General features: G+C 44.7%; 1 protein-coding gene across 2 annotated transcripts in view; it reads right to left on the reverse strand.

Annotated features, from left to right (window-relative positions):
• The window catches only part of CMTM4 (CKLF like MARVEL transmembrane domain containing 4), a 70,006-nt gene extending 54,040 nt beyond the window's left edge, over positions 1–15,966 (reverse strand). The window contains exon 1 of one of the 2 annotated variants that reach the window (XM_078438845.2): positions 15,430–15,966. In XM_078438845.2, coding sequence (XP_078294971.1) covers positions 15,430–15,615 — 186 coding nt within the window. In that variant the 5' untranslated portion in view covers positions 15,616–15,966. The remainder of the gene's footprint in view (positions 1–15,429) is intronic. The other variant, XM_078438844.2, reaches the window with a different exon arrangement.
• Positions 15,967–17,642: the final 1,676 nt, after the last annotated feature.

The raw sequence follows: 17,642 nt of genomic DNA on the forward strand, positions 1-17,642 counted from the left end.
CCAGTCTAAAATTCTGAGTTTCTGAATTTCAAGGTGTTTAGAGCCATCTTGAACCTCCACTATTGATTTACACCATGCTCTCGTTTTGCTATGGACTTAAGCATATCTCCCTTCCTCCCAAATGCATATGTTAAAGCCCTAACATGTGATGGTATCTGGAGATGGGGTCTTGGAAGATAATTAGGGTTGGATGAAGTCAGGAGGATGGAGACCTCGTGATGAGATCAGTGCCCTTATAAGAAGGGGAAGAGAGAGGGACGCCTGAGTGGCTCAGTCAGTAAAACATCCAACTCTTGGTTTCAGCTCAGGTCACAATCTCGCAGTTCATGAGTTCAAACCCCACAGCAGGCTCTGCACTGATAGAGAGGATCCTGCTTGGGACTCTCTCTCTCCCTCTCTCTATGCTCCTCTCTCAAAAATAAATATACTTTTAAAAAATGGGGGGGGGGGAATCTTTCTCTCTCTATGCATGCACAGAGAGACCATGTGAGCACAGAGCAAGATGGCTGTCACCTACAAGCCAAGAGAAAAGACCTCAGGATGAAGTTACCTTGCAGGTACCCTGACCTTGGCCCAGCCTCCAGAACTGTGAGAAATAAACTGCTATTGTTTAAGCCACCCAATATATGGTATTTTGTATGGCAGATGAAGACACACCCTCAATACGAATAAGTTGTTTTTCTTTTCTTCCTGGATAATATATCAAACTGAACTTGGATGAATTGGCAAGTGCTCACCAAGCAGCCAAGTGTTCACCACTATGAACACTAAATAGAAGAAAACTGGGGCTCTGCCTCACAGGTGTTTAGAGACTTATTACAATAGACTGTAAGCATACCCAAATCTGTTCTGAAAGCCAGAGTCCAGAGGTGCCTGGCTGGCTCAATCAGGGAATGTGAGATTTGTGATCTCGGGGTTGAGAGTTCGAGTCCCATGTTGGGTGTGGAGATTACTTAAATAAATACAACTTTAAAATAAATTAATTAAAAATAAATTTAAAAAGAAAGTCAGAGAGTGAGGGACACATGTAATGTAAGCTAGTGCTCCATCATAGGACATCACAGGACACGCGACATCAATCAGAACAAAGAAAACCCAGGATGGGCATGGCAGGGCCAGTAAGAAGAGGGGTAGAGGAGAGCAAACAGGGAAAAGGTATAGAGGACCCGGTCTCACGCCAGCCCACTCACTGCCGGGGAATCCTCTGGCTGTGCCCTTGCGGCATCAGTGTGTTACGATGGAGGAACAAGAAGCTAAGGAGCTTACGGCCAGGATGAGGTGGCAGATCCAGGTGAAGAGAGCCTGAATGGGAGAGTGACTCAACTAGAACCTGGCTGGATGAGCCAGGACACATCAGCATGAAGGATAATGGCTAACATTCACCAGGTGCTTCTCTCGGCCAAGCTCCACGCTAGGCACTTTCCATTCAACCTCACACCAACCCTTATGGCAGCAGGTAATCCTCTTACCTGCAGTCCTTGCCATTCTGGCTTGACTCAGGCCCCTAAAGACCAGGCTGAGGATTAAAGGGCATGGCCCTAAGTGTAGGGGATCAAGATCTATTTCTGTGAAGAAAGTGACCAAGGAAAACCAAGAAAACAACAGGGAAATCCAGGGTGGGGTGCAGGAGGCCATAAGAGACGCTCTTCCAGCAAGCCAACAGCAGAGCTGGAGGAGCAGAGGACACAGAGAGAAAGGGACAAATGAAACTTGGGGGGGGGGGGGGATGGCGCTGATATGTATCAGTTGTATAAAAATCTAGCTCACACGGGCCCTTCCCCAGATATTCCCCATCTCAGAACAAATTGTGAAAGATTTTGAAATGGACCAAAAGGGTTACTGAGTATCTTCAATGGAAGAATGGGCCTTGTTAGAACATAACTTTCCAAGTTATCTGATCCTATGGGATGTGTGCATTTTATGGCCTTGGAGATATTCTGCAACTCTGTTAACTTGTATGTAACTGATACGCAACCATATGCAACACAAATGATTCTTGTCTATAGACAGGCAAATTAAATGTCTAGTGGAGAGACAAGTGATTCCCCCCAAAGCTACAGTGGCATCTATTCGAAATCATTTCATGGTGTGTGTGTGTGTGTGTGTGTGTGTGTGTGTGTGTGTGCGCGCGTATGGATGTGCACGTGTGCGAACATGCACACACATGGTCTTTGTGTGCAAACTCCTTGACTTTTCCTTTGAACAGGTTGTAATACCTTACTGGTTCCCGCATTAATTAATAAAAATCTTTTATATTTGTACAAGAATCGTGATTTTATCTTTAAAAATTATTTTATAATACCCATAAACAAGCTAAAGTCCAAACAGATGCCAATATTCTATGGCAGGTGTGCTACGAAGGGAAAAAAAGGTTCCAGAAATCAGTAATTCTTCCAACACCAAATACTTTGAGGTGCTGGCTCAAGCAAACAGGAGATAATCAAGCCTCAATTTTTATCTCTCTACACCCCCTCCACCAGCAAACATGGTCTCCAGCTTCCTCACGACTTGCATTAGCTCTGATCTCAGAAATTCTTAAATTTCAGTGGTAACCCAAGGAGCTCCAAGAGAAGGGCTGAGGGACTCCCCTTTCTAATGAAACCAACACCTCTCCAGACTCTGACAGATGTGACCCATTCATTGTGGAAGAATCTGGAGCCAGAGGGGCTCTGCAGGCTAGCAGACCTACCAGGACCAGGAGCAGTGCTGGCAGAAGGAAAACAGAAATGGACTAAGTCCCCGCAGGATGGGGAAGACGAGTGACGCTGGAACAAAGCTCATAAACTGCCTAATGGTCATAGAAACACACACGCAAGGGGCAGGGGGGCAGTGTTCCCGGTGTGGTCTCTGAAGGTTGGCTGCATAGCTCTGTACCTACTAGCAGTGGGGACCGTGAGCAAATTAGTGATATCAAAAAGGCTGTTTCTTCATCTGTAAAACACCTGCCTCACAGGATTGCCCTGAGCGGTAAATGAGACAACACACATAAAACACTTAGCAGTCTGACACACAATCAGTGTTCAGTGAATGTTAGCTTCAACAGTTTTTTGACTGAGAGATGAATATAACGTAAAATAAAAAACAGGGACTATAATAAAACATAATTGTGGAGCGCCTGGGTGGCCCAGTCGGTTAAGCGTCCGACTTCGGCTCAGGTTGTGATCTCACGGTTGGTGAGTTCGAGCCCCGCGTTGGAGTCTGTGCTGACAGCTCAGAGCCTGGAGCCTGCTTCGGATTCTGTGTCTCCCTCTCTCTGTGCCCCTCCCCAGCTTGCACTCTGTCTCTCTCTCTCTCTCTCTCTCTCTCTCTCAAATAAATAAAACATTAAAAAAAATTTTTAAACGCAATTGCCACCTATAATTCCCACTCGTCACATTCTTTCCACTCCCATTGCCAAAAGACCACCTGCGTGTTCATTTCTCACCTGAATTACTCAAGGTCTCCTATGGCGCAGGGCCCTTCTCAAAGCCATTCCTCACCCGCTTTAACTGAGCGATAGCCAAGAGAAATATGGGAACCACGGGAGTGAGTTTACATTTTCTAATAGACAGATTTTTAAGTAAAAAGAAACAGAATTATTTTAGTAGCGTATTTATCCCATTATGTCCAAAGTAGTATTTCAACACGCAATATAAAAAATTGAGATATTTTACATTCTTTCTTTTCTTATTACAGCTTTAAAATCCAGCATGTGTTTTATACTTACGTACATCTCAATCTGTACTGGCCACATTTCAAGTTGCCAGGAGCCTCAGCACCAACCATTACCCATCTCTTTCAGAAAATCCAAATTCATTGGCCTAACAAATCAGGGCCTTTCCAACAGGGTCCTCCTCATCCCTCTCTGTGCCCTCCTCCCCTTCCATACTTTTGCCTGGGCTTAACCCTCTTCCTTATCCACTCCCAGCACCTGGTATATTCCTCTCCCACAGGACACACCACACCTTTATGTCAGCCACTGGCTACTCAACACTCCACATGTAAAGTGCTCGTTTCCCACAAAGGCTTCTTTGCCAACCTGCCCTCTATGAGATCCCCTGGCTCTGGGGATAAGAACAATTTGAGTGCTTTTCCATCGCATGCCAAACCCTCACTCCCCAAGTGGACTGTGAGCCCAGTGGAGGCAAAAGGATTCTTATCCTGTTTATGTATAACAGTAGCTGGCCCAGCCGAGGCATTCAAACATATATAAAGTATAGGTTTTTTGTGTTGGTTTTTTTTTTTTTTTTTTTTGTGTTGTTTTTTTTTTTTAAAGGGGAAGACTACATTTAAAATTTTACATTTAGCTACTGATCTTGATCTAACTCTACAGTCATTCAGCCAACTCTTAATCTCAAAGCATACACATGAACAAGGTTTGGACCAAAAATGGTTGAAAGAAAGCAGGCAAGCTAAAGAAGCAACTACCACTGGGAGAGTCATTGTTCCTGGGGTTTGGGTTGGTTTTTTTGTTTTTTGTTTTTTATTGGCACAAAAATCTTTTAGACTGAAATTGTTTTTCATAGCTGCACTGGAATAAATGGGAAACCACAAAAATGAAGGCTTCCACAGTGCCAGTCATCAAATTGTAGTGGTAAGAAAGGAGCCATCCAAAACTATCCACATCTGATTGAACTCTAAACATTTTAAATGTTTATTAACCCATATAATTCCCAAATTTAACCAATCATTTGAAACGCTCATAGACAAAATTCTGGACTTCAGTATTTCCTACAGCCCCCTCCAGCCTCAAGAAGATAAAAGCCTCCCTTCTCGGGGCCCCACGGAACTGCTGTTCTTTTATTTTAATCAGAGAGCTTTATAAAGACAACCACTTAGGACCCTCAGCTTCAGTCCTAGTTGCAACTTTTTCTTTACACGTACATGTGTGAGTGTGTGCTCCAAGGGCTCCCAAAGAGCTGGCTCGGTGGACCCTGAGCAACCCTCTCTCTCAACATGTTGATCAGGAAGCAGACAACTTCGTTAATAATTAGAGAATCCCTAGTTTTCATCTTACACTTTCCTAAGCAAAAAGCTTGGCAGGGCCTCTTATGGTTTCCCCTTCTCTTACAAAAATCTGCCTTCTAAGCAAATGCTTCTGTTTCCTAGTAGCAGTAGATACCCTTTTAAAACTCACAGTTAAAAAAAGCAAAAAGAATTACAGTGGTATTTTGTTTCCATACTTTCTTCCTAATATTTTCCACTTAGAACTGAGTCCAGAAGTTTACTGGTAAATACACCAATACAGGTTATTTTCCCTTATGGATCCCATATTGTCAAATAATCTGACCTTATGAACTACACTGAGCAATATTCCATTATTTTTCTTTTATTAAACAGTTATGTATACTCAACTGGTTGATCAGGGCCTTACTATGCACCAGGCACTGTTATAGACCGTGGGGATAGAAGGAAACTTAACACACAACACCTCTGGTCTCATGGTCTAGTCAGGTGGTAAAAGCCATGAAGAAAAATTCAGCAGAGGGAGAGGAAAAAGAGTGGGGACAGGGGTGTCCTACTTTACACAGCATGGTCACGGAAGGTCTCTTTTAAACAGAACAGAAGAACAACAGTGCTGAAGAACACAGCCAAGTGATATTTTTGGGAGGGGGCAGGGAGCAGAGGGTGCAAGAATATATCTCAAATGCAAAGACTCTGAGGCAGGGGTATGATACCCAAAATGTTAATCAAAGCTTCTGATCAACATAAAATAATCTGTACCATAAAATTCTCGTCAAAAAAGAAATTGGCCTGATTACTATTTAATGCAGTTATAGTATTCTTTTTGAAATACAATTATACCTAGTCCCTCGGTCTCTCAACCCCCTATTTCTACATTAGTAAGTTCTAGGGCTCCCAGGGGACCTCACTCTGAAAACCAGTGACAGACCCCACTATCTAATGTGTGGAGACAAGACCACACAGGAGAGGCAGAGGTGAACACTGGGCCCTCCTGTAAGTGAGAATTTTTCACACAAAAATCGTCCCCATCAAGTTAAACTGCTTACAAATAAAGCAAGATCTTCTCCCGAAGTAGGTGCTGCCTTCTAAATTCTGTATCCTTCCACTCATCTGTCCCTTCCTCAGCCAGCTGCAGGCCTGCTCTCAGGCCTGGACCACTTTGAACGGAGCCTTTGAAAGTTTAAGTTGGCTTTTTGCCACCACAAGAGATGCTGAGGCCATCCCCTTGTCTGGGGGTGCCTTATTCTCTTATTCTCTCCCGGTCTAGCTTTCCTCCTCCTGGGCTCTCTGAAGTCCCACCTCGCTAATGAATCCAAATTCCAGCTCATCTCACCCTGCTTTTTACTTCTCTTGCACACACAGCCTGTCCCCTGGGGGATACTCTTATTTTCCAAACAAAAATATCAAGACACATTGTCCGTATGTGGGTACTTGTTACATGAATCACTATAATGTCAAAGCTTGGAATATTTCATAATTTAAAGTAAAATCATTAAGAAAAAAAAAAACTTAGGACGTACTTACACATAGTCTGATGAGACAGCACAGGAAATTGGGACTGCCTGGGAAGGTTCGGGATCTGTGATCACAGTCACAGGCCTTAGACTACAGCTCTGTCCTCTAACAAACAACTTGATTTTCCAAAGAAATCTGACATCACCCTACAAAAGGATTTGAAGCTACTTCCAGCAATAAGGATAAGGAGGCAGTGACAGCAGCTGTGGGTTGAAGGCCAGAACTCTGGCATTTCCAGGTTATTTCAACAGTGCACGGAGCTAGCAGGACCACCATACAAAATACCCAGCCCTGGCTGTCATACATCCCTCGACCCTTTATGCAGTGGACCACCAATGCGCTGTAGCTCAGGTATTTCCACAACTACCTCTAGACTGGAAATATGACTCTCTTGAGCACCCGAGTAGGCATCCGTTTTACCAGGAGGGGGAAATATCCTGAACCGGGCAGTGCACGTACACCCCTGTCTTCCCTCCTCTAAGCATCCTTCTCAAGTGCCATGACCCGGGAAAGGCTCTTTCCACTCTCCAATTAAGAAAAAAAAGGTCCTCCAGGGCTGTCAAGGAAGATTTGATTTGGCCCCGTGACTCAGAAGGAGTCAGAAGGTCTTCCTGAGCTCACCAGTTCCCACTGGTAAGTACTTGTGGGTAAGTGCACTGGAAACTGGAATAAACTATGACCTTCAGGCATATTGTAGAGACATGCTGACCAATTCCACAATTTTTTTAATGCTCAGAAATTTAATGATACTGCCTTTTGATCTAGTAAAAGCATTCCATGAAATTTAACAAAAAATAGCCACAAATCAAAAGAAGAGTGAAAGACTTTTACTGAAGCATTCTTCTTATTAGCAAAGAAAAAAAAGAAAAAAAAAGGAAACCATCTTGTTGAGCCTTTGGAAAAGAGAAACTCCAAAGATCTTTTCATTTGATCTGTCATACTAAGATTTTTTTCCCTCATTTCCTGTATGTTACAATTCTTCTAACGGAGATATAACGGACATATTATATTAGCTTCAGACGTACATGATTGAATATTTGTATAACTGGGAAATGATCACCACAATAACTCTACTTAATATGTGTCACTATACATAGCTACAAAATTTATTTTCTTGTGATGAGCCCTTTTAAGACCTACTCCCTTACAACTCTCAAATATGCAATATAGTACTAACTATGGCCACCATGCTATAGCACTTTACAACCCCAAATAACGTATTAACTAATAAAATTAGGGTAGGAGAGCCTGGATGGCTCAGTCGGTTACACCTCCGACTTGTCAGGTTCGAGCCCTGTGTCGGGCTCTGTTCTGACAGTTCAGAGCCTGGAGCCTGCTTCGGATTCTGTGTCTCCCTCTCTCCCTGCCTCTCCCCTGCTCATGCTCTGTCTCTCTCTCTCAAGGAATAAACATTAAAAAAAATTTGTTTAATTAGGGTAAATTCCTTGCAAATGAAAGAAATGTTACCTTTAGCAAATAAATTAAACAGATAAATTAAGTGCTTGCAATCTTGCAGAATGCTTGCTTTTTTTTACAGGAAAATGTATTGAAAACATTTTCAAACTTTAAGTTTCTTCAAGAGGTCTATATTGTCTAAATCATTCTCCCTAAGGCCCTCCAAATTACAAAGTAAGCAAAAGGTTAAAGGTTATGGTCAGTATATTTGCTTTCAGGCTAATGTATGTTAAGATAGAGCTAATTAACAGGTAACATTTTAATAATTTTTTAATAGAAGATATTTGCATGCGGCATACAATTCAAAAAGAACAAAAAGTCATACACTAAATCTAAGTCTCCCTTCCACCTGGCCCTCCACCACTCAGTTTCCCAGCTTGTATCATTTCAGGGATATTCTATAGTGCCCACAGGTTTGTAACACTTTGTATGTGAGACACTTTGCTCAGGATTTTGTATGGGAGGCTCATCAGTGCAAGCAATACTATCATCAGCCCCAATTTATAAGTGAAGAGACCTGCTTGTGGCATGAAGTGAACTAGTAACTGGCCAAAAGTCTCATACTCCCAGAACCCATCCCCATCTTCCTACTCCCTAACACAACAAAGGTGACCTGATGTTATGTTGTTCCCTCTTCCCTGAACACTCTCCCACCAACCTTCACCATCCCTTTGCCTGGATAACTTGACTTTCCATATAAATTTCAGAATCAGGGGCACCTGGCTGGCTCAGTCAGTAGAGCATGCTACTTTTGATTTGGGAGTTGTGGGTTTGAGCCCCATAATGGATGTAGAGGTTACTTAAAAAAATAAAATCCTTGGGGCACCTAGGCGGCTCCGTTGGTTAAGCGTCCCACTCTTGATTTCAGCTCAGGTCATGATTTCCCAGTCTGCGAGTTCAAGCCCCATGTCAAGCTCTGCTCTGCTTGGGATTCGCTCTCTTCATCTTTCTCTGCCCCTCCCCTGCTCATGCACACTATCAAAATAAATAAATAAGCATTTTTTTAATTAAAAAAAAATAAAATCTTTAAAAAAATACACTTTAGAATCATTTGTCTCTGTCTTAAGAAACTTTGCAGGGGGGCGCCTGGGTGGCTCGGTCGGTTAAGCGTCCGACTTCGGCTCAGGTCATGATCTCGCGGTCCGTGAGTTCGAGCCCCGCGTCGGGCTCTGTGCTGACCGCTCAGAGCCTGCAGCCTGTTTCAGATTCTGTGTCTTCCTCTCTCTCTCTGCCCCTCCCCTGTTCATGCTCTGTCTCTCTCTGTCTCAAAAATAAATAAACGTTAAAAAAAAATTTTAATAAAAAAAAATAATAAAAATTAAAAACTTTGCAGGGATTTTAGGATTGTGTTAAACACAATCAATTTGTAGACGATTAATATTATAACTATACTGAGTCTTCCAATTCATGAACATGGTATGTCAATCCACTTAGGTTGTCTTTAATTTTTCTTCGGTGTTTTGTAATTTTCAGCAGGCAGATCCATCCTCTGCATATTTTGTTAGATTTATACCAAGTATTCCATTCCTTTCAGAGCTACTGTAACTGATAGGATTTTTTTGGTTTTGTTTTTTCCTGTTTCCAATGATGTATTGCTTTTATTGCTAGGATACAGAAATACCGATTTTTTTGTGTGTGTTGACCTTGTATTTTACAACTGTGCTAACACATTTATTAGTTCTAGGAGCTTTTTCTAGAGATTCCCATGAGATTATCTGCATAGACAATCATGCCATCTGCAAATGGGGACAGTTGTTCTCTCTTTCCAATCTGTATGCCTTCCATTTATTTTTCTTGCACTGGCTAGCACTTCCAGTACGATGTTGAGTATCAGTGGTGAAAGTAGAGATTGTTGCTTCGTTCCCCTTAGGGGGAAAGCGTTCATTTTCACCACTAAGTACGTTAGCTGTACGTTTTTGGTAGATGCCCTTTTTTGGGCTGAAGAAGTTCCCTTCTCTTCCTAGTTTGCTGGCAGCATTTATCATGAATGGATGTTGAATTCTGTGAAAGGTTTTTTCTGCAGCCAATGACATAATCATGTGGGGGTTTTTTTAGTCAGCTGTTCATATGGTGGATTACATCTATTGATTTTGGAAAACTGAACCAGTCTTTTACACCTGAGATAAATCACAATTGGTTCCGGTGTACTATTCTTTTTACATAATATCGCTGGATTTGATTTCCTGGTATTTTTTTGAGGATTTTTGTGCCCCTGTTCATGAGAACAATTGGTCTGTACTATTCTTTTCTTGAACTGTCTTTGTTGGTTTTGTAAAAATGGATGTGTACTATAGTTTTCTGAGGTCTGGGATGATAATTTTACTACTTCTAACATCATCAAAGAGTGGTATTAACTTTGCTTTTCTGTTAGAATTAATTTTAAGTCTTTGAGCAGGAAGACAATTCCCAAAGATAACAATAATTCCCTAAGTGAAAATAAGACCATTTTACAAAGAGCCACTTTAAGGTAGATCTGAGAATCCAATGCAGTGAAACCTATTACTTCACCTACATGCCCTGTCACATCCCCCACAGAGCAGGAATAGTGAGGAGCTTTGCCCTACTGGCTGGAGATAAGAAACTGACAAGGTTTCCATCAAATAAAAGATATGTTATTACTCAACCCTGAAATGCAAATACACACATTTGCCTTTGAGTTACCTAAGAAAGCGCCTCTTAACCTCTTAGTTCTTACAATTCCTAAAATGCTCAGTCATTTCTACCCACATTATACTACTGAGAAAGCCAAGACAAGGATAGGGTTAAGAGATTTCACGTTCAGCAGAGCTAAAATTTGAATTTAAACACCTTCTATCACCCAACTTGTTACAAAAAGTCCTAAACACAGGCAATGCAATGTCAGAAGGTCAATCAGGCATCAGAGGGGCTGAAGAAAAGGATCTGAGGCAAAAGAGTTTCTGGGGAGGTCTTTTTTTTTTTTTTTTTTTTTTTAATGTTTCATTCATTTTTTTTGAGAGAGAGAGAGAGAAAAACAGAGACAGAACAAGCAAGCAGGTGAGGGACGGAGAGAGAGGGAGACACAGAATCCGAAGAAGGCTCCTGAGCTTTCAGCACAGAGCCCAGCATGGGACTCGAACTCACCAACCGTGAGATTGTGACCCGAGCAGAAGCTGGACGTTTAACCCACTGAGCCACCCAGGTGCCCCAACACATAACCATTTTTTTCTGTAACTTTTTATTATGAAAATTTTTTAACACTTGCACAAGTAGAAAGAATAGTGTAAGGAACTCCTAGATACCACCCAGGTGCCCCCAGAGAGGTCTTTTTAGAACTGAAATGCTGAATCTCCTCTTGGCACTTTTGAGAAGCCCCATCTCCTCATTGAGGTGAGTGGACAGGTCTGTTGGGTGAGGGGCAGGCTACCACAGAGGAGCTGCACACCTCCACAATGGCCAATGAGAAACTGAAATCCTTTTAATCTCACTTAAGTATCTAAGAGTCACCCAAATCATCACCAGGCTAGCCAAAAACCAGAGAAATGTCCTTGGAATCAAAGTCGCCCTCTCTGTGGCACTCAAAATGATGTGTTCAGGAGGCAGTAAAGAGCACACTGCCAATCAGACTGCTTGGGTTCAAACCCCAGCACTACTACCCACTAGCCGTGTGACCTTGAAGAAGTCACAACCTGTGTGCCTCGGTTTCCTCATCCATAAAACGGGGGTAGCAACAAGAGTGTAAGCTCTCACTAAATGATGCCTGCTGTTGTTTTTATTCAGAAAGTCTTGGCCAATCCAAGACCGGTCCTCTTCTACACTGTCCTAGATCATGGTGTATGTGCCAATATGCCCTTCCCCAACCACCACCACTCCCCTCTTCCACCAACCCAAGAGCAAAACTCTGCTTTCAATCAAGCTGATGGAAAAAAGCAAAAGACCTAAATGAACTATTTCATTAAATGATGTCTAGGAGCTAAAAACCAATAAGCACTCACAGGATCCACATTCACAAGAAGGAAGAAAGCATTTAAATCAAGAGTCTAAACCAACTCTTCTCCCACAAAAAGTACATTTTATTGTTTTATATAACCACATGAGACATTCTCCCCAACTAAGGGATAGGTATAAGTTCCATTTTAAAAAATTTAATCTATGGAAATACACTGATTAATTTTCATATTTTAGATTAGTTTTGCTATCAAAAGCATTCCATTTAAAATATCAACTTAACTTTTAAATCACTAGGAAGCAAACTGTCTTTAATTCAAATATATAATTGTAATTTGGGGGTGACAATTTCACCAAGTTTCTTGAAAGCCAGGAAATATTAATCGGCAACAATGATAGCTATCTTTTATTGCACACTAACTAAGCGCCTAACACACAAGGCGCTAAATTCTACATGTCATCTCATTCTCTTAATCCTTTCAGGAGGTACAAGCTCGTTTTACAGAAAAACCTCAGCCTTGAGGTTGACTATTAATGGTTCTGATAGAGAACTGATTGCTAGCACCTGTGTGAGGCTTTAACACTAAAATGATATAGAAAGGTAAGTCTGAAACTTGAATGTGCACGTGAATCACTGGGGGAATCCTGTTAAACTTCAAATTATGATTCAGAAGGTCTAGGGTAAGCCCTCCGATTCTGCATTTCTTTCTTTTTTTTTTTTTTTAAGTTTATTTATCTATTTTGAGAGAGAGAAAGTGCAAGAGCGTGAGGGAGGGTTAGAGAGAGAGGGAGAGAGAAAGCATCCCAAGCAGGCTCTGCGCTGTCAGCACAGAACTCAGTGTGGGGCTTGAAGTCACAAGCCAATAGATCATGACCTGAACCAAAATCAAAAGTCGGACGCTTAACCGACTGAGCTTCCAGGCACCCCTGATTCTGCATTTCTTTAAATTTTTTTTTTTTAACGTTTATTTATTTTTGAGACAGAGAGAGACACAGCATGAACGGGGGAGGGGCAGAGAGAGAGGGGAACACAGAATCGGAAGCAGGCTCCAGGCTCTGAGCCATCAGCCCAGAGCCCGACGCGGGGCTCGAACCCGCGGACCGCGAGATTGTGACCTGAGCAAAGTCGGACGCTTAACCGACTGAGCCACCCAGGTGCCCCTGATTCTGCATTTCTAACACGCTCTCTGATGCTGACAATGCCGCTGTTCTGGGGACCACACGCAAAGTAGCGAGGATGGCTACAGGCTGCAATAGGCCACAAAACACAAAAAAAGTCCATTAAACACTAAAATGAAAAACAGTCAAATTTTTCTCAAAAACAGTAAGTTAACCATAATATAAACTCTAATATAAGAATTATAACATCCAGGGGCACCTGGGTGGCTCAGTTGGTTAAATGTCTGACTTCAGCTCAGGTCATGATCTCGAGGTTTGTGGGTTTGAGCCCCGTGTCAGGCTCTGCACTGACAGCTCAGAGCCTGGAACCTGCTTCGGATTCTGTGTCTCCCTCTCCCTCTGCCCCTCCCCTTCTCACGCTCTGTCTCTCAAAAATAAGTGAGATTAAAAAAAAAAAAAAAAAAAAAGAATTGTAACATCCATATTTGTAGTGGGATTTTGAGCTTTGTAACATCTTAAAAATATCTTCATAATGACTTCTTGTTTAAATCTATAGTTCAACTTCCTGGAGCTTTGAGGGGGCTTTTCTCCCCTAAAAACCCTGACTTACATCAGGGCTGAGAAGCCACGTACATGGAAGACTGTTTCAAGTTGCCATAACCTCCAAGCAGGTCCCTTTTTTCACTCACCCATCCTCTTGCTGTTTAAATCCAACACATTAGACAAATGGCAGAGTTAGGTGAGATTTTAGGGGCTGGGACCCCAAATTTTTCCAGATGAAAAGTAAATTTCTACAACAAAACAGGACCTTACCACAAGGCAGTAACAAATACCACTGGCTTCCATTTCTGGCCTTAGGTGACCAAGTTCCGGCAATGAGATGGCAATTAGCATTTTATACAACTACTGATTTTCATTCTTTTACCAGATCCTTGGAGTGGCAAGTTCTATTTACTTTCAAAAGTCCACAGAATAAACAAAGCAAGGTACTTCACAAGGCCCTATTTTCCACCTGGGTCCAAGTTCACCGTGATCTTTTTTACTCATTTCTGATTATCTGTGCTATACTCAAACATTGGCTAGCTGCCTTTTAAAAGGCAGTTAGACACTACCACCAGCCCTCTCCCTCCCCCACCTCCTCCACTCTCCTTGCTAGCACCAGTGCCTAACAACAGAACCAACACATCTCTGAGGACATTCCAGCTTACCAGATAAGGTCAGTTTAAAATTCTAGATAGGGATAACCCATTCCATTTGTCTTTCCTTAGAGCCCTTCAAAAACATCCCCTGGCAATCGGCAGAACAAGCCTTTCACCAGAGAGAAAATAGTCTATGATTCTGCAATTTACAAACACTGAGACCTTTATTTAAAGGGTGTCCACATTTTATATTACTCCCAAGGGACATTTATCTATGGACTCAAGTAAGCACCAGCCCAATGCTTGGAAGAAACAAAATGTACATACACTGCGGATCCATGCAAATGGCTTCTCGGGCTAGAAGGCTATAAAGTTTTGCTGCCGGGCCTCAGAGGAAGGCCTACCTGTGACAGCGTATAATATTGGGACACAGTTTTCTTCTGAATTTGGAGCATGCCCTGTCCACAAGAGAGCCAGGCAACTGCCCAGAGAGGCTTGTTACAAAAACCATGAAAGAGGGGCAGAGGTGCCAGGCCACTGCCCTGTATACCCTGGAAGCTGAAAACAATTCTGAGAAATGATCTCTACTATCGACAAGTCCGACAGAAAGTTGTCTCTGTTGCCTCCAAAACTGGCTGTCCTCCTCGAATGATTTAACTCTGGGTACCAATTGGGCAATGCCAGCCACCGTGCTGGGGCGGAGGATTCAGGGATGCTGGTTCTGTCTTCTAGGTTAAGTAGGCGGATTCAAACCTCTGCGGTATAAACTGGAGATTTTGGGGGTTAGATCTGGGCGCCCCCACTGCATCTAGGCTACATGCTTCCATTCAACAAACATTTACTGAGCGTCTGCCCTAAGCCCGGCACTCTGCTAGGTGCGGAGGAGGAAGCCAAGCCACAGTCCCCAGAAGTGGAAGCAGACACAGAGAAGGGCCTTCAGGAGAGGTGTAGGTTGTGCGGGCCCCGAAAACCTGCCACAAATTGCTGTGATCAGTAGTTAATCGGGGGTCAGCATGACCTTCGCGCCGGGCTCCGCGGACCACCAAGCCCAATAATGAAAAAGGCTCGCGACAGCGAAGGCGGGAGTGGACAGGTAGGCCCGGGGGCAGGTGTTCAGGTAGGAGGCGCACGGCTGAGGCTGCAAGTCTGGAGAGGGCAGGGTCCCCAAGGAAGGTGGAAGGGCGGCCCAGGACCCCGCGAAGAAGAAGGGGGTGCGAGGAACTGGGGTCTGGCCCCGGGAAGTGGGTGCGCGGCGGCGGCCGGCCGGGCCTGAGCCCCCGAAGCGAGAGAGGGGAGGGAAGACTCCCGGCTAGGCCGCCAGCCCGCACCTGGGGCCCCGCCCGGCACCTACCACTTGGGCGACCTTGAGACAGCCGAGCGCTCCGCGCAGGTAGTCGGGGTCGCAGCGCAGGCCGGCCAGCCCGCGGCGCTGGCTCACCGGCTCGGTGGTGGGCTGGTACGGGCTGCTGGCGCCCGAAATCATGGAGGTGCTCGAGGCCTCGCCCTCGAAGCCGTCCAGCTCCTCGCCGCTCCGCATGCTGCCGCCCGGCCCGGGCCGCCTCGCGCGGCCGGTCCCCGGCGCCCGGAGCTGGCCGGCTCAGCGGGGCCGCCGCATCGCCGCCGCCGCCGCCGGACTGACCGCCCGCGGCCCGCCCCGCCGCCGCCGCCGCCGCCTCCTCCTCCTCCTCTGAGCCCGCCGCCCGGCTGCAGCCGCGATTCGGTCAGCTTGGGATCGGCTCCCGCCGCCTCGGCAGCGGAAAGGGAGGGAGGCGGGAGCAGGAGGAGAGAGAAGGAGGCGGGAGCCGGCGGAGCGGGCCGGGAGGGGGCGGAGCGAGTGCCCACCCGCCAGCCGCTCGGCGGCGCTCCGCGGCTAGGGCGAGACGGAGGCGGCCGCCCGCGCCTAGGGGCCTCGGGAGGCGGGGCCTCGGGGCGGGGCGGGACGCCGTCTCCTCGGACCCCGCCCTCACCTGCCTGTGCGCAGGGGCCCGGGAGGCTCTCTGCAAGCCCTGCCATCCCTGCCTGCGAGGGGCGGGGGTCGCGGGGACCGAGAGGAATGGGGGCTAAGGGGAGGGTCTAAGTGGACTTAAAGGACACGGAGTTGCTTTCCCAGGGCGCTACCTTAGTTTCTCTTCTGGAGGAAGTGGGGTTCTCTGCAGGTAGGCTGGGAGACTTACCGGCGAAGACCAAAATGTGCTGTGCGAACCCTGCTGCCAACCGTGATTGGCCCAGGGTGGGTCTGGCGAGAGGAGTCCAAGGGTCTGGGTTCCCACCCTGGACGCCTTGCAACAAGCCAGTACAGAGAGGCCAGGGACTGAGCGCGGCGGTAATGAAACTACAGTGAGTGAGGGGTCGCTCAGCACGGGGTCTGCAAGACATACACGGTAAATACTTACGAATAATTCCCAGTTTAAGTTCTACATCCACCGGCCTGACCGAGGAGGGGCGCTAGCACATTGTAGACCCTCGATAAGCAACAGTAGTTGCCTCTCAGCTGACAAGATTTTGTAATCGCTATCTAATCATCAAGTCAAGTTAAACACAGATTTTTGCTCTGACGGGCATTAATTAAGAACCAATTTGCAATTCAAGTGTGAAGGCTAATTTTAAGCTTAAGTAAAACACTGACTTCTAAGAATTGTCGCTTTGGTATTGAACTCTTACACACCACAAATATTGAGAGCTTCCCATGCTGTAGGCACTGAGGAAGACACTCGAAGAAAGTATTATTATTCCCATTTTACAGAAGGGCAGACTAAGTGTGGCGATTGGTAGTAGTTTGTCCCAGGCCACACAGTTTGGTGGTGAGTGGAGCCCAGGTTCCAACTTTGTACACCACACAATATTGCTTAATATATAATTTAGATAGTTCACAATATAATTGGTGAACTCCAAGCTGAGATACAGTAAACATCATAACTAACAAGATTTCCATTTAAAGGGTTTTCATCTTTGGCTTACCAAAGATGGGAAAGACAGTATTTCTAATACTCAATTCAACCAACAAATCTGTATGGGGCACTTACTATGTGCTAAGAAATATACTAGGAACTGGAGATAAACTGCCAGGTAAAGACAGCAAGTTGGATGTAGGCCTTGGCCCCTGTTGTTTCCCAAAATCCCAGTGAAATGACAGTTACAGGGATTGATTGATTGATTGATTGATTGATTTTAGGGCATAAAACCACTGCAACAAAGAATGGTAAAGAAGACAATGGCAACAAAGTTGGAGTCAGAATAGCAACTAGGCAAGTGATAACTGACTTAGCAGCTCCAAGAAAGCTAAACCCTAAAATGCACAGGGAAAGGCTGAACTGCAACTTACATTATATCACAGAACAAAAGGTTCTGGGATGGGCAGCACCAAGCACATGTAGAAGTGGAGGTGGAAGCAAGGAATAAAAGAAAAAAATCAATTGAAAGTCTTTTTAAGAAGCAATTGGATCCCTGAATCTCTTCTCATGCCCATCCTCCAAGAGTGGAGTTTTATTCTCTGGAGAAGATAAAACAGAGTCTCTTAGCTAGGGATCATGAGGCACAGTTGAGGACAGGGTTACTATATTGAAA

This window comes from Panthera onca, chromosome E2 (assembly GCF_046562875.1).
Source record: "Panthera onca isolate mPanOnc1 chromosome E2, mPanOnc1 haplotype 2, whole genome shotgun sequence".
NCBI classification, from domain to species: domain Eukaryota; kingdom Metazoa; phylum Chordata; class Mammalia; order Carnivora; family Felidae; genus Panthera; species Panthera onca.